The sequence below is a fragment of the Carettochelys insculpta genome, chromosome 19 (genome assembly GCF_033958435.1).
Source record: "Carettochelys insculpta isolate YL-2023 chromosome 19, ASM3395843v1, whole genome shotgun sequence".
Lineage (NCBI taxonomy): Eukaryota > Metazoa > Chordata > Testudines > Carettochelyidae > Carettochelys > Carettochelys insculpta.
In genome coordinates, this window is record NC_134155.1 from 8,876,935 (window position 1) to 8,897,208 (window position 20,274).

A 20,274-nucleotide genomic window follows, 5' to 3' on the forward strand; every position below is an offset into this window, starting at 1 on the left:
TAAGAAACTAGCTTTTGTGTGACGTGAAACTTGGGGTACACAAGACAAATCAGATTCCTGAAAGGGTTAAAGCAGTCGAGAGAGACAGGTAAAAACATACATTATCCCCATTATCGCTCAGAACATTCCCCACGCTGATGTCCCTGTGAATTCTGAGCAATGATGGAGGGGACACAAGAGCCCATAATAATTATTCTGGGCCCAAGAACACGGGACCCAGCCTAGCACAAGAGCCAAGTGAGTCCATGCCCCCAAAACAAGGCTCCCTTCTCCTGTGCTTGGTGCTTTGGCTGTAAAAGCTGCAAAGCTGTCGGCACTGTGACCTCTCTCATTTGGAAGAAATGTACATATTTTCTTTTTGTAAATTTCAAATCCAGTCTCTCAATTGTTATTCTGAGACATGTATTCAGGCCCACGGACGGGGGGGATGGCAAAAGGGGGCGGTTGCTGCTAGGCACTTTTGAAATGCCACAGAATCCTGTGTGTAACTACTCCACATGCATGGGGTGGGGGGGCAGGCCCAGGGCCGACTGCCTTATACCCTGCCCCGCTGTCCTTGGCCCCACCCTGGGGGCAGAGAGCCAACGGCCCCCCTCCCATCTTGCCACCAGGCATGCAGCAGCTGTTGGCATTACTGCACATATTTCGCACATGGCCATCACCAGAACATGTGATCATGAAAATTACTACTGTGCCTTGAGATGGTCTAATCTGTATCTCTGCTGTCTGGAGCTGACAGATTTACTTTCCTGGTGCATGAGAGGCTCATCGAACCCAGTCAGACTCTTTTCACTGACTCCAATGGACAGTTTCTATGCACTAAGGATCAGAACCTTTCTACCCCCAGGTCCCTCCATATCTTGTTCCAACCATTTGTCTCTCTTCTCCCTCCAAAAGCTGCTTTGCATCTGCTTCTATACCTATCACATTTTCACTAGGAGCTACCTCTTACTTCCTCCATACATCAGATGCATTCCCTTTCCATCTCCAGATCTCCCAACAAAATCCATTTGATCTGCCAATCTTTCTTGCTTAGCTCTCCAACAGTAATCAGCCCTCTATGACTTCCTGCATTTGTACAGCTTTCCTGTGAATTATATTTGTCCAAGTTCAACTGGAAACTCATCAGAACAGGAACCTCGTCTTATCCATTCTTGTCTTAGTACCTCTCCTTCCAGCAGACTTACTGTGCACTGAAATTGCACTGCATAAGGAAGAAACCAGATTAACTCCTGGTATGATTCCAATTATGCCAAAAGAGTTACATTCTGGATGATCTCAGCACAGTAGCTTTAATTGAGGTTGATAAAGTCAGATTCCAAGGAGAGAAAGAATGCTGGGAATCACTAAGAATACGCATTGCAAACAGAAACCATGTTTCTGAAACCCCTTCTCTCACTAGTGTCATCGTACTACAAAAGCAGTCCCATCAATTTCAATGGGGTTACTCCCCAGAGTAATGATCCTACAGCAGTGAAGTTAACAGAATCTGGCCTACAAATGACAACTCCAGAATCGAATTGCCTTTGAATGTCAGCAAAAGGGAGGAAGTGAGGATTACATTCAAATCCCTAAACTTGCATCTTCCACTGTGATTTTGGTTCACTGTTGGATCCAAAGCAGGAAGTGACTGTTGGTCAACTTCAGTGCCAAGATCTCTTCAAAATCGAGCAACAGCAACTAAACTGGCAGCATTTCTGGGCAAAATGCCACAAGATTATAATGCCAACAGACTGTAACTCTAGTTTTACATTTGCCGTTAGACCCAAATCCTGAGCCACATAATCTAAACCAGGGTTCAGCCGCCCTCCTACCCCCACGCAGCACAGGTGGGTGGGAGCATGGGGCTGGGGCCACGGCCCCACCATGAGGCCAGAGCCCGCAGCACAAAGCTTCCACTGCGGGCCTAGGCCAGAGCCCCTGCTGCAACGTGGGGGGCCAGAGCTGTGCCGTAGGGCTGGGGCAGGCACCTGGGGTGGAGCGCAGGGCCTGGGCCACATCCCTGCCCCACCACCACCACCAGAACATGAAGCTGTAGCTGCCCCACCTCCAGCCTGAATGCAGGGCTGGAGTGCAACACCTCCTCCCCCACTGGAGAGTAGGACTGAGTGCCCCCCCTCCCATGCCCTAGCCAGAACATGGGGCTAGAGCGCCAGAACATAGAAGTCAAAAAGTCCAATTTTGGCACTCCGCCTTGGAAAGGTTGCTGACCCCAATATAATGCTAATCTACTCTCCATAAACCACTTCCTGGAAGGTTGAGGGAGGGAGAACTGATTTAATCCATTCCTCAGGATAATTCTGTAAGTTCCTGTAATATCAGCCAGTTAGCTTTCAAACCAAGCTACAATGCACAGGCAAGAGTATTTAAAAATAAACCAAACTGAGCCCCTATACAAATAAATTGGCAGCAACTTATTTGTCCCCCTAAGGGACAAAATCTAGTATTCCTTGTGATGAAAGTTTACAAGGCGAAATGAGGGAACTGGGGGAAAATGTTTATGAAGCTTCAAAAGTTTCTCCCAAAATTTCCTTCCCAAAAGGTTTTGTCTCAGGAAGAATGTCCTTGCCAGTAAAAAAACAGTATTCAAAGTCAGAAGATCTGGGTTACTGCCCAGCAAAGAAAATTCCTACTCCTCCTTTTGCCTCAGCTTCCCTCTCCACAGAATAGAAACATTAATTCACTTAGGGCCAAAGCCAATGCTACTGAAGTCAGTAGGACACCTTGCAGTGATTTCAACACACCCTGGATTGGACCTCTAAACATCTAAAAAGCACTCAGCTGACCCAATCTTTTGATGCGCTCAGCGCCTCTTAACAGCAACAGGAATAGAGAGCATTTAGCAGACCTAAAGGCCCTAAAATTCTTATCAGGTTTTATTAACCTGCAAAATATACTGTACCCTTTTAATTAGGAAGACCATCTATGTGAATATATCTATCATTCATCACTGTGGAATTGCGGCACCTGTCTGAGTACTTTACCAAAATCTTCCAGCAAAAAGGGGACACTAAGCTTGGTGCTTCTAATGTAAAAGCAGGAAAAGAAAGAATAAAAATAAATAAAAAAAATCAGAGGGTGGGGAAAGCACCCTTTTGTACACCTCAAAAGGAGGAGGACACAGAAACAAACACTTTTCAATTTGATTTACAGATCACCTCCTTTTATTATAGTCCAGGATCCCACCGTACACACAATAAGAAAAACTCCTCAGTGAGGAGGTGGAATAGTAGCACAGATTTTAGAAGAGCACACTGACAATTTAAGAAAAGGAATGAATAGACAAAGAGTCCACGTCACCAACATAACCTATGGCAGTTGAGAAGGAAACAAATTACAAAACCATCCCCTTTTCAATGGGCAGAAGGTCTGATCCAAAGCCCTATCCAATAGGAGATTTTTCCATTCATTTTAGTAGGTATTGCAGCAGGCACATAGTTTACACCCAAAATTTAGATTATTGGGTTTGATTTTAAATTAAAAAAAAAAAACCTTATACTATCTAATGACTAGGGCATTTTCAATTGAAGACAATTTCAATATCCCTTGGCAGTGTGGTAAACCTGGGCTCAGAAACATTACAGTGGTGTTTGAGAACCAAAAAGCAAAATGGAGAGTAAATAAAAGTGACTCGGCCATGCTAGTTTCACTGTCTAGGCTCAGTGAAGTGCAAAGAACAAGCCAGCAAAATCAATGTGGAAGGTTCGGGATTGGGACAGAGAAGAGACAGACAGAAAATTATTTGTTTTGGTAACGTCTCCTTCAAGATAGTTTGATTTCAGCTACTTGCAGAAATGTCTGTGCATGTCTCCTCAAACGGGCCAAAAGTAATACCACAGCAACTGGTGGCACAAAGAGCAAATTGAGGGAGGGTCCTTCAAGTCAAGTAGTGGCCACATAACCAGAAATCTGGAGAAGCACTGGAAGAGAAAAAAAATCAGTCTGGCTAAGGAAAATTTCCTATGCAAGAGTACACAGTTTGGAAATTCAAGAGCACGACCTGATCTTCCCTAAGTTTAAGTAGGCATCTGAGATATGCCGTGAGACTGCTCATGTACACAAGGTTACACAGATATTTACAACTTGGTATGACCAAAGTCTAATTATTTCACTTAAAATACGAAATAGCTCAGCTGTTTGGTCAGCAGTCTGTGCGATCATGCCAAGTTCCATGTCAGGTCTGGCATCTCATCTGCTGGCCTAGTGTAGAGTGCTCAGGACATCCTTCTCAGTACTAAATCCAGGGCCTCATTCTGAAAAGATTTCAACATGTGAATCACTTCAGCACTCCTGAGTTTTAAATTCAGTGGAATGCCCACCTGCTTTAAGTCTATCTACTTAAGACTGCTTGTGATGACACAGAAAGGACAAAATTCTCTGTGGAATTAACACCAGTGATATAATGGAGTTACATGCACAGATAAAGATCCAATTCTGCAAGCAATTCTTCACAAATACAACTCTGCATCTGCACAGTAACTCACGCTAGTGGGGCCAAAAGGTAGAAACAGAAGAACGTGCAAAATTTCCTTGATTTTAACATGCTTTTGATTCTAGATACCACTTTGAAAACATTAGCAAGCAGAATGACAACATTTTCAATTAAACTAGAGGCCTGGTTGCAGCTCTGCTTGCAAGCAGAAGTTGGGCTCGAAGAACGTTCTAGACAGAAATTTCTTGTAATTCACACCCAGAGTGTATGGGCTAGGCCCCGCGCTGAGTAGGGGAGGAGATCCATGGGGGCCAGGCTGAGCCCCACGCTGACCAGGGAAGGAGTGAGGATGGTACGGTGTGAGGGGCTGGGCTGTGCCCTATGCTGGCATGGGAAGGGGCTGGACCTGTCACCATGAGGAGGAGGGGGGCTCTGTTGGAGGGCTGGGCTGGCCCCACACTGCCCGGAGGAGAGCCTGGGGCTGGCACTGTGTGGGGTGGAGGTCGGGGGGTGTTTGTTGGAGAGGCTGGGCCAGGCCCCGTGCTGGCCCTGGAAGGGGCTGGGGCTCACATGATGCAGAGAACTCCATCAGGGGGCTGTACTGGGCCCCATGGTGGCCAGGGGAGGGGCTGGCATGGTGTGTGGGGAGTGTCTGTTGAGGAGCTGTGCCGGCCCCACACTGGTCAAGGGAGGGGCTGGGGTCAGCATGGAGCGGGGGGAGACAGGATGGAACCTAGGTGGACGGAGAGATGGATGGACAGCAGACATATATATAATATTTAATCACATTGTGACAGAAAGACCACAAAGTGCTTTCCAAGTGAACGCATTCAGAAGTCACTTTACCCACTACTGAAAAAATGGATGGAGCACACAGCATGATAGGCCAGTAACAGAGAGAAAGCCGTGCTAGTAGTCATGACAGGCCAGGAATGTTATTCCCCCCAGAAGTATTGGGGAAAATAATCAGTGAACCTACACTGTTGTGCTAGTGCATGAACAAGTGAAACTGACAAGAAACAAAAGACCTGTCAAGTTTTTCTATCCAACCTGCGTAAAGTGCAAAAGGTATACACACTGTACAAATGAAAGTAGTTTTACAGATACTCAGTCAATGTAAGATGCTCTCATAACATAAAAGAGGATTAATGGGATTGTTTTTAAACATGAGATTTCTGTTGGTGATGCCCTTTTAACAAGGTGGAAAAGTACCACATAGAATTTTTCAGTAGTGTACAGGCAGTCACAGCTTTATAACACTCTGGTATGTCTGCTTTTTCAGTGGGCACTGAACAGAGCGACATGTGCCACATGCCTGCTGAAAGCACATGATCTGATCATAGCTTTTTAAATCAGTCAACTGATGACCAACTGGCACATCACATGGATTTCTAGCTGAAATGGGGGTTTACTTTACACAACTTGTCTCAGAAAGGGTTCCTTAAGCAATAACACAACACTTAGTACAATAAACTCTTTCATATCCAGCAGCCGCAGGACCGGGAGGCTACCAGATATTCAAATATTCTGGATAATACAGAGGTATTAACAAAAACATACGCGGAGTACTTTATTTACCAGCAGTACTGTTGTACACTGTAAACTTATATTGTATTTGTATTTATTTTCACTATACTGTACTTATGGAAAACATAACATTTACTTATGGTTAAAATGCCAGTTATTTGAGAGGTCTGGATAATAGAATGCCAGATATGAAAGAGTTTACTGTCAGTGGAGTTTTCTGTCAATTTCAATATTATACTCTTCTGTTCATAAAAAATGAATTTGATTATCTCCTGGTGTCTGGGAGGAAAGACTAAAGTTTTAAATCAACATTGATAAGATGAAATAGCACAATGCATACAGTCTAGATACTGAAGTACAGAAATCTGACTTGGCATGCTGAGTAACCACTACAGGCTCATGATATATGGATTACAGCCAATTATCCGGTATGATCTCAGCTAACATGAATACCAGGGCTGTCAAGCAATCGTAGTTAACTCATGGGATTAACTCAAAAATTAATTGCTATTTAAAACATTAATCACAATTTTAATCATGTTGTTAGACAATAGAATACCAAGTGAATTTAATCAAATATTTTCGATGTTTTCTACATTTTCAGATACACTGATTTCAAGTATAGCACAGAATACAAAGTATACAGTACTTATCTTATATTTTCATTAAAAGGTATTTGCACTGTAAAAATGATAAACAAGTATTTTTTCATCTCATACAAGTAGTGAAATCTCTTTGTTGTGAAAATGCGACTTATAAATGTAGATTTCTTTTGGTATATAATTTCACTCAAAAACAAAAAGTAAAACTTTAGGGCCTACAAGTCCACTCAGTCCTACTTGTTGTTCAGCTAAGAGAAACAAGTTTGTTTACATTTATGGGAGATAACGCTTCATGCTTCTTATTTACAATGTCACCTGAAAGTGAGAACAGGTGTTCGCATAGCACTTTTGAAGTCAGCATTGCAAGGTATTGTTGAGCCAGATATGCTAACTGTTCACATGCTCCTTCATAGTTTGATCACCATTCCAGAGGACATACTTCCATGTTCACAAAACTCAAAAACAATAATGCGCTAGTTAAATTTGAGACTCAACAGCTTGATGGAGAATTGTACATCTCCTGTTCTGTGTTCTACCTGCCTTCTGTCATATATTACATTCTCAGATGATGATCCAGCATGTATTTCATTGTAAGAAAACTATCACTGCAGATTTGAAAAAAAAACACAAAGAAGGTACCCATGCGAAATTTCTACAGATAGCTACAGCATTTAACCAAAGATTTAAGAATCTGAGGAGTCTTCCAAAATCTGAGGGGGACAAAGTGTGGAGCGTGCTTTCAGAAGTCTTAGAAGAAACTACAGAACCTGAAACACCAAAACAGAAAAATCAACCTTCTGCAGGTGCATCTGACTCAGATGATAAAAATTAACATGCGTTGGCCCATACTGCTTGGGATCATTATCAAGCAGAATCCATCACCAGCACAGATATATGTCCTCTGGAATGGTGGTTGAAGCATGAAGTGACATATGAATCTTTAGCAAATTTGACACATAAATATCTTTCAGTGCCCCTTACAACAGAGCCATGCTAATGCCTGTCCTCACTTTCAGATGATACTATAAACATGAAGTAGGCAGCACTATCTCCTGCAAATGTAAACAAACTTGTTTGAGCCACTGGCTGAACAAGAATTAGGGCTGAGTACACCAGTGGGTTCTAAAGTTTTACACTGTTTTATTTTTAAATGAAGTACGCAATTCTACATTTGTAAGTTCAACTTTTAGAATGAAAAGATTGCACTACAATACTTTTATTAAGTGAACTGAAAAACTTTATTTTTACAGTGCGGATATTTACAATAAAATACAAAATGAGCACCACTTTGTATCGTTTGTAATTAAAATCAATATATTTGAAAATGTGAAAAAATACAAAAATATTTCTAAAAGGTATTCTGTTAGTGACTGCACTTTTTTTTAATCACTTGACAGTCCTTGGGAGAGGCTTAGCTCAGTGATTTGAGTACTAGCCTTGTAGACCCCAGGTTGTAAGCTCAAGCCTTGAGGAGCCCACTTACAGGTCTGAGGCAAAAGAGATTAATTTAAAAAAAAAGAAATCTGTCTAGGACAGTGCTTGGTCATGCTGAGAAGGCAGGGGACTGGACTCTATGACCTCTTGAGATCCCTTCCTGCTCTATGAGATATGCTATGTTTTCTAACATATAGTTGCAGCTTTGGCTAATGGGTGAAAGAAAGGGGCAGGCACTCATCCACATTCTATCATAGACTCCTCAACTAACATGCTGTTTGAGATCACAAACATTTGTCCACTCTTTTGCAAGGTTTTCCTAATCTATAACAAAAGATGATGATGATGACGGTTTATGGAGGCTATTTGAGGACAAAATCCTACCAGTGAGGTGATCTGAATCAGGAGATTTTTCTCTGCTGTATTTCAGTACGGAATGAGTTTTCATATTGTGAAACTCTGCTGGAGGTGACATGTTGATGAAACTGCATCTGGTCAATAGGGCACGCATGATCACAACCACAACTTTGGAGCTACACTAATACAGTTACCTAGAATTGCACAACAACTTATCTCCACAGAGCAGCTAGACAGTATTTGAACTAGAGGAGAAAATGAAGGGGAGGAGGATTAAATGTTTGTTTATTCAGTCTGACTCTGAGTTACTGAAGTTCAAAAAGCCCAGATCCCCAGACAAAATCCCTTACTGCCTTCCTCTCTGAAACAGTGCTGTTTCTCATGTTAGACATCACAGCCACTGTTTAATTTCAAAGATCACATACTCCACGTTGTTAGCCCAGCAACAAGGTGTGAATTAAAAAATAAGAACTGTCAATAGTCCATCTAGCCTAGTACCTATCTCCAACAGTGGCCAATACCAAAGCTTCAAAGAGAACATTCCAGGCTATACTGGGAAGATCCAACCATCTTCCCCTCCTGGTGTCTGCAGTCAGAAGTTCGGGGTTGTCCCAACTATGGGGTGACCTTCTTGGCTAATAGCCATTGATGAATTTATCCTCCATGAACATATCCAGATTGTTTTTTAACCCAGTTGTACTTCTAGCTGTCACAACATCCTACAGCTCTGAGTTCCACAGGTTAATTGTGCATTGCATGGAAAAGTATTTCTGCTTGTTTATATTAAAACTGCAAGCTATTTAATTGGCTGACCCCTGGTTTTTGTGCTCTAAGAAAGGGTGAATGTTTTTCTATAAGTTTTTTTATTTTATATACCTCTACTATATTGTGCAAGACATACCTAATTAATCAGAATGCTATCTGTGTGGCTCAGAGGTCTCGCAATACAAGTTGGGTAGACAGCCACATTTGATTCCTTCTTCTTCCAAAGTCCTCTGTATACCTACAGTGTCCATCAAGAATTGCTTCCCCTAATTTTTAAGCCCACTCCAAATTCGTGTCCCCCTTTGCAGTCACTATTGCCCCAAACCAGGATAGTACTCCCTTTTGATGCACTTGGTTCCATGTTTCAGCCAGGGACATCTCTATTGAATGGGGCCCCTGAATGAGATTTCTCTGCAGAAATGAGACCGCTGAGTCACATAAGCTAAGTTTCTCCCAATAACCTAGACTGGGATTGAAGCCAGTTTCCTCCACCTGCAGAGCATTAGAACTAGGACCCCAGGTATTCATAAAATACTGGCATCTCGTGAAGTGGCCAAAAGCCACAAGCTATGACTGCAAACCAACTCCCTCTACTAATTAATCTTTGTCTCTTTAAAATGGGTTGTAAAGTTATTTAACAGTTACAAAAAGAAAACTGGAAGTCAGGACATCTAGGTTCCGCTTCTTAGTGCTGCCACTGATTTTCTGTACATCTCTGGGAAATTTGTTCAACTTGAATACCTAGAAAGATACGGGACCAAATTATTAAGCAATCTATTTGTAAGGATCCAGAGAATAATAGGGTTATAAGAAATAGTTAGCATGGCTTTGTCAGGAACAAGCCAAAAACTTGAAAGTACTGGCTCGCGTCGAGACGTGGCTTACCCGCCGGTACTTCGAAGTGCCGGGGCAATTTGGAAGTATCGGCAGGTGCACCGTGGCTAGACGCAAGCCAGTACTTTGAAGTTGTCACGGAGGGGGGAATTTGCTTAATGAAGTGCTGCGTATGCAGCGCAGCACCTCATTAGTAAACTCCCAACACCCTAATTACCACCCTTCCTTCAAAGGAGGGTGACAGTGTAGACAAGCCCTAGGAGTAGTTAAGATGTGGAATAGACATTCAACAGGTTGTGGGGTTCCCATCACTGGAAGCTTATAAAAAACAAATTGAACAAACACCTGTCAGGGATGGTTTAACTGTTTTATTTGTTAATTACATTGATAGGGGAATAAATGTAGACTAAGCCTAAAACTTTTCTTCCTGCTAGTCCAGAGAAAACTGAAGTTGCTTACCCATTAATGAAGTGAGAAGTCATGGAAAGAAACAAAAATCAAAGTCCTGTTCACTCCTCCCTGTCACTCCTTTGCCATTAACTGGCAACCAAGATCCTTAATGCAATAGGTACACAACCTTGAGCTCCTCTTTCATAATTTGCTTGCTTTGATACTCTCTTCAGAGGTCATTTGATGTGCAATAATACTGAAAGATTTGCCAATCCAAAAAAAAAAAAAATACACACAAAGTTTCAGCCTGAGGCTAACATTTCAGAGTGAGGAAAACTAATAGGAGTAGTTTTCTTTGCCTCTCACTTGAGGAAATTAAAAGCATCACTGTTTTGTAGATGGGGAAATTGACGAAAAGTATCATAGAATCATGGAAATGTAATACTGGAAGGGACCTTGAGAAACCTACAAAACTTTTACAGAAATAACATAGCTGAAGTTGATGCATTTCCAGTGGCGTCTTCCACATGATAAGGTCAGTATGCAAGCCTGCTCTCCCATCAACTCCAGCTACTCTTCTTATCCTGGTGGAGTACCGGAGTTGATGGGAGAGCACTCAGAGACCAACTTATCACATCTAAGAGGAGGAAAAAAAATCAATCACCCTTAGGGCCAGGGTTTCTGTTCTACTGAAAACCTTTTCTGATGACAGACTATTAAGGAGAAAGGTCATTGGAAAGGTAATTTCCTACAGATTTACATCTACATTTTAGAACTGGCCTGTGACTTCACTATCCCTTACCTAAAAACAGTCTCAGAAGGGCTTTACACAACCTCAATAAAGTCAGCTTTTTGGTTTTGATAGTATATAGATTAGCACAGCTTTCTCTCTGTTATTAGTAAAGTCTGGCTACATCTATGTCTAGTCTGTATTACCACTGCCATTTTCTAGAGGTTCTTCTTAAAATGTAAGCCTATTAATTTTGGGTACCCAACTTGATGACCACTAAGCCCTGATTTTCACCACTCACTCACAACTCCAACCAAACTTGGCAGAACCAGAAGATCTTCAACATTTCTAGAAAAATCAGGTCCTGTCTGTTTTTCATTTGGAAACCCAAAGTGAGCAGACTCCATCGAGTATTTTGGCTCATGATCACATAGCAAATCAGTAGCAGAGCTAAGCTAAGAACCTCAGAGTCCAGGCCCCAGCCGCTGGATCACTCTTCTTCCCAGGATGGGTACTTCACTTGTGTCTAGACAATCCAAACAGGACCTATGCCCAAGAGCATTGTTGCCATACAAGCACATAACAAGAAAGAGTCCCTCTCAGAAAGAGCTTGCTGCCATTCTCAGTTCAATGGCTGCATCCTGAAAGGTGAGCAGGGCAGCACAGATGAGAAAAGCATCCTAGAACTCCCCACACCACTCATATGACACAAGAAAAGGCATAGATACACAATGAATTTGACTAACAGGGTTTTTCCATACCTGATATGACTAGCCAGGCCATCTTGAACGTTAGACAGCCCTGGGTCTGAAAGGGAATCGGAACAGACAGACACGGGAGACAGAGACCTCTCTTTCTCCTCAAGCAGATCAAGTTTCACCAAGGAGCTAGTTTCATCCTCTGAGTTATCTTCAGACACAGAGCCAACGATGAAATGAGAGTGCAAACTCCCCTCCAGGGGCTTTGGGGTAGAGGAGGACTCCTCCATACTGGCTTTGAAGTGGGCTCTTAGCACTGAAAAAGATAAAAGCAAGAACTGAAGTTAGCGTTAGCTCCTAGGGGAGCCAAAAAAGCCTTCAAGAACATGCAAGAGCAGGGTTTATTTGTGGCCAGACACACACTGTTGAAATACCATATCTGACATTGAGTAAGAGGCCAGGATCCCAACTAATTATTTATGTTATTTCTGGGACTCTCCTGTTTGTACAAGTGTCAGTGCAACTGGCCATTCTAAGCTGTTGTGAAAGTTGCTGGCTTAGATAAAGCTACAGGAAGGACAAACAATCCTTAAACAGGCACTACTTTTGTTATAAAAATAATGGCTAGAAAACCAAGTATGGAAACATTTGTTATTATTTAATGTGTGTATTTTGGTAGCATCTTAAAGCCAATAAGGTTGAGGCCCACTGCACTAGATGCAGCACAAACACATAATAGTTGGCATTCCCTACTGCAGAAAGTTTACAGTCTAAAACAATGCTCCTCAAGCGGTGTGCCGTATCGTGGAGCAGTGCGTCTCAGAGCTGCAGCCACTCCGCACACGCGCCTCCCTGTTCAGTGGAACAAGCACATAGTGGCAATGAAAGCTCTGGGGCAATGACAGCAGCTCTGGTGAGTTAGAGCCAGGGCAGGCAGGCAGGCAGTCTCTGGTTCTGGGGGTGGGATGGAGGATTGGGTTACAGTGGGGAGCTGGAGGGCCTGGTTCTGGAGGAGGGGAGAGGGTCTGGTATATCTGTTGGGTGCACCATGAAAACATAACAAGTGCTGAAGTGTGCCACGAGGTGATAAAGGTTGCTAAGCACTGGTCTAAAACACACCATACAGCAAGGAAATGGGACACGCTAGCAAACTGTGGTGTGATGAAGACGATGACGGTTACCTGTTCCGTAACTGGTGTTCTTTGAGATGGGTTGCTCATGTCCATTCCACAACGTGCCTCCCTGCCCCACAGTTGGAGTTTCCAGTAAAAAGGAACTGAAGATGTGGGGTGCAAGCAATGCCCATTATACTGCACCATGAAGGCACAATTCCAGAGGTTGACAGAGCTGCTCCTCTATGGATGGTATTGAGGGAAAAAACTTCCAGCACTGGTGCATGTGGCGAGCACAGAGATCTAATGTGGAATGGACCTGAGCAATCACTCAGAGAAGAATTACAGTTACTTAACAGCTCAGCATCCCTTTAAAGAGGTCACCTCTGCTGTGAAAATCTGATGCACGATTAGTATTAAATAGTTGGGGTTTGCAATATATTAACTATAACATACAGGTGCAAAAAAATTGCAAATACTTCCCCATTTTTCCCTACAAAAACAATCTACATCAATCAATAAAACAGGAGCAAGAGCAAATATTTATCTGTCTGGCATGATTTAGATGTGAAGGGCTCATATGAGGAAACTGGACAATATTAAAATGGTAAGTATGGCTATGAAAGACTCAACAAAACTTTATAAGAGTAAGAAAGCTTATTCTGCAAGTTGGGACTCTCACTCACCGAAGATTTTGATCAATGTAGTATCAAAAAGCTGGTATTTCTCAAGCTTGGAATAGACTTATGGCAGAATACTTGAGATCTAAGACTTCAAGATCCATTCAAAACATTTTCGAAGAAAAACTGTGTTATGAGTTCCTTGTAAGTCTTCCATTCACAACACAGGTATAGCATGTAAAAGAACAATTCAAGCTTTCCTTACTCATTCCCCTGCCAAGGGGCCTTAAACTTACCCAGGAGGGATCACCTCAAGGGGAGAGAGTTCAGCCTCCATGGCCCACTCAGCCCTGAATTTCGCCCGTCTTTCTCACCTCACCCAACTGCCCCTACCACACAGGATGGTACAAGACTTGGTCCAGGCTGAATCTCTCTAGTCCAGCAGCCATGGGACCTGACTGCTGCTGAACAAGAGAATTTGCCGAACCACGGGAGGTCATTATAGTCTAGTAGCATAACCAACAATTCCACGGCTTAGACGACATTTAAGGGTAAATTAGAGCACAATAACATCACAGACCAGTGACAGCCAGGATTGGTGGATGTAAATATACTTTACAGGGCCATGGCAAACTTGGCCTCACCCCACAATAAGACGACATCTGGCTAACTACAATCATGCCAGACCATGGATGTTGCCAGACGAGAGTGCGCTGGACAAGAAAGGTTTCATCGATAGCATGAAATCCTGGCAAGAATCCTTTCTTCAAAAGAAAGGCACCAAATACGTGCAAAGTTTTATCCCATTTATGTAAAATCTTGAAAGAGAAGAACATATGCTCCTCTAAGGGCAGAAGATTAGCATGTCTGTGACAGAGCACAAAAACAGCAAGGTGTAGGCAATGGGCCTGAACCTATAATATGCGGAGTTCCTTGAACTTTAATTGAAGTAACAGAAGCTGCAAGTGTACAAATGCCATGAAGGATTGGGCCTGAGACAAAGGTGGCATACCTTTAAGAAAGTGCACATATGAGAGGCCTTGAGGAAAAAACAAAACACACCACTGTTGAATCTAGCTACAGTAACCAAAAAAAGCTAAACCCAAAACAGAGTTGGTAACCTTAGCCAATTCCTAACACAGTGCAATTACCCAGCTGGGGGCTATGCTGGACACTTGCCAGGATTTCATCAAGAATAAAGTGGAGCAGATTGAAGCTGGACTCATAAAGGTCCATCCCAAGAAGCTACAGGATAGACCACGCACAACTGCATCTTGTTATGATCACTCACCAGGAGCCCACACTACTACATTACAGTGTGGATAGCCTGGGTATATGTCTTGTCATCAATTCACCACTGCTCCAAGAGCCTTGGGCACTGTTGGTATCTTGGTCTCTCCTGTTCTATGCCTGTGGCACAGAGCACTTCTGTCTGAAGATAGAAGTGCTTTAGTCTGATTGAAGTCATTAGGATTCATAAGGGCATTCTGAGGCAAAATGTGATGGTCCAATAGTCAGGAAGACAAACCATATAATCTATGGTCCTTTCCGGCCTTACACTCTGTGACACAGAGGACAATTACCACGGATCATGCTATACAATTCTGCACCCTGGCTCCTCAGCTATACAGCCTCAGACAACCAGACTGGCACTTGCATATCAAATGTTGGTTTACCTTATGTGTAAGTGCAGTGCTGACAGACCCCAGCTGACATCAGCTGGGACTGAGTCACTACTGCATGAACTAAAAGACATCTCGAAGGCTGTAGCAGTCTCATCAAACCCTAGGTGGAGATGGAATGCTGCATCCAATCAGGCATGTGTTACATACTTCCCATGATTCTATGATGCCTTTCCTACACTACACAGTGCCTACATATCGGCATCCAAGGGGAAAACTTACTCAACATGAGAGATACCAGAGAGAGAGCTGAGGAAGTGCTCCCCACACTTCAGGGACTTCCCAGTTGATATCCCAGATGAGCATCTACTTGTGGTGCCCAGGATCAAACTTGGGACATTTGGACCTTTGGACCTTTCCACATGAGGTCACTACTGCACAAGCTAACAGTCACCTGTTTTTTAGCTACAGCTATAGCAGACTCATGAATTTATAGCTGGTCTCGCTACCGCTAGACTGGGACACCCAGTGCCACACCAAGCAGTCATGAGTTATAAAAAGCTTCAATCACTGAAGGAGAATCACTAACAATTTCATATTTTGACTCAATAATATGAAGTCAACATAGAGCCACATATTAAAATACTAACACACCTCTTGTAATTGCTGCAATTTGAGTTGTTATCCACCTCCAAAAAGAACTGGAAAAAGAAAAAAAGAAACATCAATAAATACACATTAATACTTTTGATAGATAGCTCCTGTAATCAGAGGGTCTCCAAATTTCTGTTAACCCCCTCAGCATCCCGTGAGACAGATATAATGTAGCAGAGTGGAGGAGAGGCACAGGGACGGTCAGTGACTTGTCCAAGGTCATACCATGTGCTAAGAATGGAATTCAAAACTCCCAAATCACAATCCCTTGTTGTATTGACTGCCTGGGCTCTGCAACCCACAGCTCTGGAGCCACATGTGGCTCTTTAAGGACTTCTTTGTGACTCCAAACACTGTAATTGCAAAGTTAAAAAAAACCCTTCCTGATTATTTTTCAATATTTTGGTGAACGTCGAAAAATCTAACAATAAACAACTCATATCTAAATAGAAAACAATGTACGATCTCGAAACGTTGGATAACTGCCCCTTTAATATGTGCAGTGCATTGTGTGTGCACACTGTTTTTAAAATAGGGGTTACAAGAAGTGTGGTTTGACATTATTTATTAAGGACTGTCTCCTATTCACATGCATTGTGGCTCTTGAATTATTGAGTTTTTTAACGGAATATGAAAAAAAGATTGCTGACCCCTGGACTAGACCAGTCTCTAGCAATGCAATTCTTGTTTGGTTTTTTTGTGAGCAATCTGGTAACACACAATATCTAAAGGCCCATTCATTCAATCTGAATTTTTTTTTAAATTACTGAGAGATAGAGGGGTGGGGGGAAAGGCAACATGCTCCCAACATACCACAGTGTTCAATAACAACTGAGTTTAGTGTTGTGAAAGAAAGGGACTAAAAGCACAGAACACATGGTACAGGCAAGCATCTGGAGAGCTTCTGCCACACAGCTATGCCAGTATATCCCAAGCCTGTCCTGTGGAAATGCCTTCGGTTACACACAACCGCTCCACTGCACCTTGATCCTGTTCTACAGCAGCAACTCCTAGTCTGTCCCTGAGTTTAGTACACAGTTGATCCAAAGCTTGTCAGCCCTGACCAGTGGCTTTTCCTCCTATGCTGGTCCTCAGATTCTTCTGAGCACAAGCAGCCTATTGTGCTGCTACTATGCTCAATCATGGAAAATGAAGGGGACAAACAAGAACTATGAGACCCACCAAACCCATTTTCAATTGCAATTTAAGACACCAAAAAGCTAGTGTAGTTCAGGAAAAATAAGCCCATCCATCCACAGCTAGTGCCAGACATGAGTTAAAGTTATTCTAGCAGACACATTGTTCTGACTGGTGAGCCAGATGTCTTCTCATATAAGAGCCACGTTTTACTAACTCCAGATAGATTTTCTTGCAACTCAAAACACTTTGCACTTTCCCATACATTTTAAAAATGCCAGTAAGTTTCAGTTAAAACTGAGAATACAAAATCTAAGAAGACTGCTATATTTTAAAACAAAAAAGAAACAGTTACTGAACCAGGAAACTCAAAAAGTGATAGGTGCAGTATATAAAAAAAAAAAAAATGGGAAATATGAAAATGCATGGATCAGACGAGTTTGGGGCAATAACATGCAAGTCAGAGATAAGGCCACCCAAGCAATCAAAAAAGCCTTGTCTGGTTTGCACTTACAGCCACATTAAAAAAAAATTAAGAACATGACAGAATTCCCCTGACAAGAATCGGTTCTGGGCTATACAGGCAAAACCCACTCACCTTATAAGATGACTAGGACACAATGTTACACCTGGAACATCTTTAACACAGTCATAATTGTAGGGTAGGCAAAACATCGTATTCTAAAATATCACATTTTTTCTTTGTATTGGTCACTGATAAATTACAAACACATCTGACCCGCTTATCCAACCTTACTGTGATTGTGCATGATGTGTTGTCAACATAGGTGTAGTATGATCCAAATAACACAACTCCCGGTTTCAATAGGGCCATGCCCAGACCACAAAAAATTAAATAAATAAAATTAAAAAAATCACATTGTGATTATAAACACTATGTTTAACTATGTAGTCCTGGGATTATGAAAGCTGAACCAATGTGATTTGTTTGGTTGGTTTGGTTTTTTTTGGGTTTAATTAATTTATTTACTTAGGGACCAGAGTGCAATAATAAAACCTAAACAATTAAGACCCTGGTATTTGGCATAATGGACAGTTTGAATAGGACAGGCAGACCCCAGAGAGAATGGGTAGATGATACAGTAGATAGGTGCAGGACTAGTCTACAGAAACAAAGCTACTCCACACTGGACAGGGAAAGATGGAAGGAAACAGTGAGAGAGGTATCAGACAGCAACAGGTGCTGAGTACATGATGGTTGTTGCCGATGAAATCTGCCTAAGGCAGAGATTAAACTGTTTACGAAAAGCCCTGGAAACTGAGTTCTGTTCTCTTCAGTGGGTCGTGGCATACTTGAAAGGGTCTGCTCCTGCAATTAGAATTAGCACCTAAATTATTAGCCCAAACTCTCCTAAATTGGCCAAAAGCACCAAATGTTATTTATCGCAGTCAACAAATCAAGGCCAAAACTCGCACTAGAAGAGACTCCAAGGAGGGAGGGGACAGCTCATTTTTAAGGCTCAGCTCTCAAGAATGCCTTGTTTAATTTGCATCAAATTTGCCAGAAAAAAAAAAAAGTCTACTTGGCATCAAATTACGCATGGAAAATGTCAGCTGTATCCATCCAGTACTGGTACAGTTCCTGTAGCTGGGGAGAATAGTCTAGGTCAGAGATTCCAATATGGAGTCTGCAGACCTCTGGGTTCATGAGGGTATTGCAAGGCGCCAGGGAAAAAAATCAGAAACAGAATTGCTAGAATTGGCTTTGATGGGGGTCTGTGAATGGTTCTCAGGGGTGGGGTGGTTGGGGGTCCCCACTAGAAGAGGTTGAGAACCACTGGTCTGGATTATGAAAAAGGTAACTATATGGAGAGAGACACTAATGTGTCAAACACAATCTCTTTAAACTCAGAAGAAAAAGAACTTGATAAGCATTAACTAAGCCTCGGAATACTACCATTCAGTAAAATCGCTCTTTGCTGGAGATGAGGAGACAGAGAGGATTAGGGGCTTGCTCAACAGCAACTCATGAAACGTCTCATCCACACTCAAAAAACCTGATCGTCTTTCCCCTCAGTGCAAATCTACTCAAAATAATTACTTGTCAGTGGAACAAGTGCTTTTTTGTAAGTGCACTGAGTGGAACTCTATCCTCTTTACCAGGCCATGTTGTGTACAGCAAAAGCCACAATAGTTCTTTGTTTAGATCTCTACCTGGTAATTCAATAAATTAGCTATCTACTCCCTACTTGTCCTAAACATATTGAAACTTTCTTATTTTTAAAAAATAAAATGGATCTCAGCTATGCTTGGTGCTCAAATGAACTGCAGCCGTTTCCTGAAGAGATTCGCAAGAAGCCAGTAGGCTTTAATACAGTGAGGACAGGATTCTAAAATCCCAAGAAAACCTGACATGGTGTTTCTTTTTCTTGAAAATTTGGTTGTCCAAATTTGAAATACACAAAATCTCCTTTTAACTGGGTCTGAACAAAAGACTGGTCTTATCTCCTTCATAACAATACTCCCCTGCTCATCCTAAATCCCTTGATTCCAACAGGTTTCAGAGGTTGTTAGAAAAGTGTGTAATTTACAGCACAACTCACAAGGCAAACTTTGTGGAGACTGAGGTGATTAAAAACTGCACAGCAAGGTCAAGATTTAGATTGTGTGCTACAAACACTTAAGCATGTGCATGAATTTTATTCACATTAGAACCAATCACATGAATAAAGTTACCTGGGCATAAGTTTTTGTGGGATCTGAGTCATATTCTCCTTTTTATTCACCTGTACAGACTGAATTAACCAAAAGACAGAAAACTTGTTTTTGCAATTGCTCAGCACTGCAAACTCAGGGCAGGTCTCTGCTACGGGGGAAGGTAAAATTAAAGGTACTCAATTCCAGCTACGTTAATTACACAGCTAGATTTGACATACCTTAATTCAGGCTTCCATATGTCTCCACCAAGGGAGGTCACTTCCCTTACTCCTAACAGTGTGCAGGAGTGCCACGGTTGACAGGAGCACCCTGTAAATTCAATTTAGCGCATCCCACAAGGCACGGTAAGTCAAACTCCGGACGTTTGACCGTGGCAGGCTCGATCTTCCCTGTAGTGAAGATACAGACTCAACAAGGAATCTACAAGCTAAGCTGTGCTTTTTAGGAAACAAGGACTTTGCAACAATATTGATGCTCAAACTAGAGCAGAACCCAGAGCTCACTCTTCCAGATCTTCATGAACTAACACTAGTAAAAGATTACCTGCCAGAGGAGTGAACAGGTAGAATTGGGAGGCAGACACAGGGAGCAAACTTTGAAGATTTAAGTACAGGCTGTAATGTTCTCTCTGTTATCTCCCTCGTTATAGGACTTCAAAGAATGATCCTTTTGAAGTGGGCA

General features: G+C 42.3%; 1 protein-coding gene across 1 annotated transcript in view; it reads right to left on the reverse strand.

Annotated features, from left to right (window-relative positions):
• ACACA (acetyl-CoA carboxylase alpha) overlaps positions 1-20,274 on the reverse strand; it is a 248,727-nt gene that overhangs the window by 193,470 nt on the left and 34,983 nt on the right. Inside the window, exons 4-5 of the mRNA XM_075013812.1 lie at positions 15,778-15,824; positions 11,833-12,085 (exon numbers count right to left, since the gene is read on the reverse strand). Of these exons, the coding sequence (XP_074869913.1) occupies positions 11,833-12,085; positions 15,778-15,824 (300 nt within the window). The remainder of the gene's footprint in view (positions 1-11,832; positions 12,086-15,777; positions 15,825-20,274) is intronic.